The sequence below is a fragment of the Babylonia areolata genome, chromosome 23, assembly GCF_041734735.1.
Source record: "Babylonia areolata isolate BAREFJ2019XMU chromosome 23, ASM4173473v1, whole genome shotgun sequence".
Lineage (NCBI taxonomy): Eukaryota > Metazoa > Mollusca > Gastropoda > Neogastropoda > Buccinidae > Babylonia > Babylonia areolata.
This window is the reverse complement of record NC_134898.1, coordinates 2,798,902-2,802,446: the sequence shown is the minus strand read 5'-3', so window position 1 is coordinate 2,802,446 and position 3,545 is coordinate 2,798,902. Positions and strand designations below refer to the sequence as shown.

General features: G+C 41.9%; 1 protein-coding gene across 3 annotated transcripts in view; it reads left to right on the top strand.

The window, feature by feature from the left end:
• Positions 1-3,226, top strand: part of LOC143297783 (profilin-4-like) — an 18,639-nt gene extending 15,413 nt beyond the window's left edge. For all 3 annotated transcript variants that reach the window (XM_076610263.1, XM_076610265.1, XM_076610264.1), the window contains exons 3-5: positions 329-463; positions 1,127-1,232; positions 2,215-3,226. In XM_076610263.1, coding sequence (XP_076466378.1) covers positions 329-463; positions 1,127-1,232; positions 2,215-2,243 — 270 coding nt within the window. In that variant the 3' untranslated portion in view covers positions 2,244-3,226. The remainder of the gene's footprint in view (positions 1-328; positions 464-1,126; positions 1,233-2,214) is intronic.
• The last annotated feature ends 319 nt before the right edge of the window (positions 3,227-3,545 follow it).

Sequence of the window (3,545 nt, the reverse complement as noted above, 5' to 3'; positions counted from 1 at the left end):
AATGACTCAACACACAAATTGATTTTCCAGTCAAACTTGGGAGAAAGGGCAAGACCAGGGTTCGAATCCAGACCCCCACAGACACTGTACTGACAGATAAGTGTTATAACTACTCCGCCACCTTTCTCCTGTCTTGCTGTTTATTTTTTTTTTTTTTTTTTTTTTTTTTTTTTTCTCAAGGCCTGACTAAGCGCGTTGGGTTACGCTGCTGGTCAGGCATCTGCTTGGCAGATGTGGTGTAGGATATATGGATTTGACCAAACGCAGTTTGAGCTACTGATACTGATACTGATGATGATACTGATACTGGTACTGATACTGTTTCTAGCTGTACCAGGACCAGGTGCAGTTACTGCTGGACGCCTTCAAAAACCCTCCACAGACCCGAGAGGAAGGCATCTACTTTGACGACCGCCAGTTCAAGTGTGTACGCGCTGACAAAAACTCCATCTACGCCAAATGTGTATGTACTGTGAATGGGAGCGGTGCGTGTCTTTATCTGTGCTGGGTGTGGGTGTGTTTTGCTGAGTGAAGGTAACTGTGTGTGTGTGTGTGTGTGTGTGTGTGTTTCTGATGGTCATTCAGCGGAGGCTTGGCCTGATACTGGTGAAAATGTTTACTATTTCTGTCGTTCATTCAGGGGAGACAAAGCCTGATACTGGTGAAGATGTTTACCATTTCTGTTGGTTCATTCAGGGGAGATAAAGCTTGATGCCTGATACTGGTGAAGGCATTTTGTTTACTGTTCTTGTTGGTTCATTCAGGGGAGGGTTACGCTGCTGGTCAGGCATCTGCTTGGCAGATGTGGTGTAGCGTATATGGATTTGTCCGAACGCAGTGACGCCTCCTTGAGCTACTGAAACAGAAACTCAGGGGAGGCAAGGCCTGATACTGGTGAAGATGTTTACTATTTCTGTTGGTTCATTCAGGGGAGATAAAGCTTGATGCCTGATACTGGTGAGGGCATGTTGTTTACTGTTCTTGTTGGTTCATTCAGGGGAGATAAAGCTTGATGCCTGATACTGGTGAAGACATGTTGTTTACTGTTCTTGTTGGTTCATTCAGGGGAGGCAAGGCCTGATACTGGTGAAGACATGTTGTTTACTGTTCTTGTTGGTTCATTCAGGGGAGGCAAGGCCTGATACTGGTGAAGACACTGTCCCTGTTGCTGGTAGCCACATACACAGAGAACATGTTCCCCAGCGTCTGTGTGGAAGCTGTGGAAAAACTGGGTGAGCATGGCCGTCCTGGCATTCTTTTTCCATTGACCTGTAGATCTACAGTCGCCAGCCCTTTTGTCTGTAATGTGTGATGTGCAGCATCGTTATATTCAATTGAGCATATGAATTGATATGTTCAGAGTGTGTGTATGTGTGTGTATGTGAAAGTCAGTATGTGCGTATGCAAGCACTAAAATGTATATATACAAATGTATTTAAAACCCCACTGCATTTGTGTTAGTATATGATTTCCGATTATGTTTGTTTGTTCATGTACCAATCCCCACTCCCCCAAAGTATTTCTTGTGACCATGATACACTTGGCAATTAAGACATGTTTTACTCAGTTGTAATCTGTTCTCACAACAGGAACAGGAGTAACAGTAGCAGTGGCATCAGTATCAGCAGCGGCAGCAATAAGAGTGATAGTTGTAGTGGATGCTGTTTTTTGTTTGTTTCTTTTTTCTCATTAACAACTGGTAATTTATGAAGGACTGCTCTCTTCTTATTAACAACTGAGAATTCCCTGAGAATTCCTGGAAGACCCATTCTCTTCTCATGAACAACTGATAATTCTTGAACGACTATTCACTTCTCATTAACAGTTTATGATTTATGAAGGACCCGTTCTTTTCTCATGAACAACTGATAATTCTTGAACGACTATTCACTTTTCATTAACAATTGATGATTTATGAAGGACTGTTCACTTCTCGTTAACAGCTGATAATTTATGAAGGACTGTTCACTTCTCGTTAACAACTGATCATTTATGAAGGACTGTTCACTTCTCATTAACAACTTGATAATTCATGAAGGACCTGTTCTTTTCACATGAATAACTGATAATTCTTGAAGGCCTGTTCACTCCTCATAAACTGATCATTAATGAAGGACTGTTTTCTTCTCAATTTAAACAACTGATGATTTGTGAAGGATGCAGTCTCCTCTCGCTAATGACTGATAATTGATGCAGTGTGTTGTTTTTCTGCAGCTGACTACTTCAAGGAGAAAGGGAAGTAACACCGAAGCGACACAGCTCACCGGAGACATCTTCAGCACAGCAACAAATCCTACAGCTGACGGCACCGTACCTCGCTGTGTCTCACTATGATAGTGTATTTCCTTTCAAGTCGTCACTGTTTGGGACTGCTCCTGACCACAGCAAGAGGGGTTCTACAGCTGACTTAATGTTTCTTGTATTTTGCTTTCCTTGTCTCTTTCCTTTTTATTGTGACTATTTTGATTCATTTGCTTATTTATTTCATTTGGATTTTTCTTTGTCATTCTATGTTAATACTTCTTACAAACCTAGGGTGTGCTCTTCAAGACCTGACCAGTATGTTGGGTTTAATTATGGATAGGTCGGGCGTTTATTCTTTTCTTCTTTTTGTTCAGATGTGGTGTAGCATAATGGACCTGTCTACATTTTTGGCACTTCCTTGGGACTGAAACTGATCGCTCTACCCTTGTTTTTAGCAATTTCTGTGATAGTGTGTGTGTGTGTGCGTGTGTGTGTGTGTGTGTGTGTGTGTGAATGAGAGAATATATGTGTGGAAAGAGATGAGGCAGCTTCACATCTGAAGCTATATGGGCAGCAGTAGTGCCTCACTTCACTGTGACCTGATTGATCCTACTGCCAAAGGGGCGGGGGGGGGGGGGACGTTGGGAGGGGTGGGGGTAAACTTCAAACTGATCAAAGTTATGTGGTCCAGCGCAGAGTGTCAGAAGATGGTGTAATTAATTATGCAGCAAAGGTTTTTTTCAGACACCGATCTGACAGCATTCTGTGCACCAGTGTTTGGACATTGGTGTTTGACATGACCCCGTCAGCCAGTGATATTGCATCACACTATCAGGTGAAAAGAGCTTGTGTTTATTTTAAAGCAGACGTCTTTTGTGCAGTTTAGATTTTCTCCTTTTGAGAAAAACACAGAAAAAAGGGAAAAAAATTGTTGGCCTCATTTGCATGCATGACAATGGTGCACATAGTTGTGTTGTTGTTTTTTTTGGGGGGGGGTTATCGTTCAGCATGGGGTTTACCTCTTTGGAAAAAAAAATCACTATAATAAATACGGTGAAGTATCAGAAGCTGTTCTTATCCTTCAGGGGACCTGGCATGAAGAAAAATCAGTTGATACTGTCTGCCATTGTGCCACTGTCTTCACCATCTCCATGGGAGACTGCTGGAGGGAGATTCAGCTATTTCCATAATAATAATAATAATGGATACTGATATAGCACACTATCCAGAAATCTGCTCTAGGTGCTTTACAAAAACGCTTTTGTTAACATAATACATCATATCTATGTTACACCAAAATG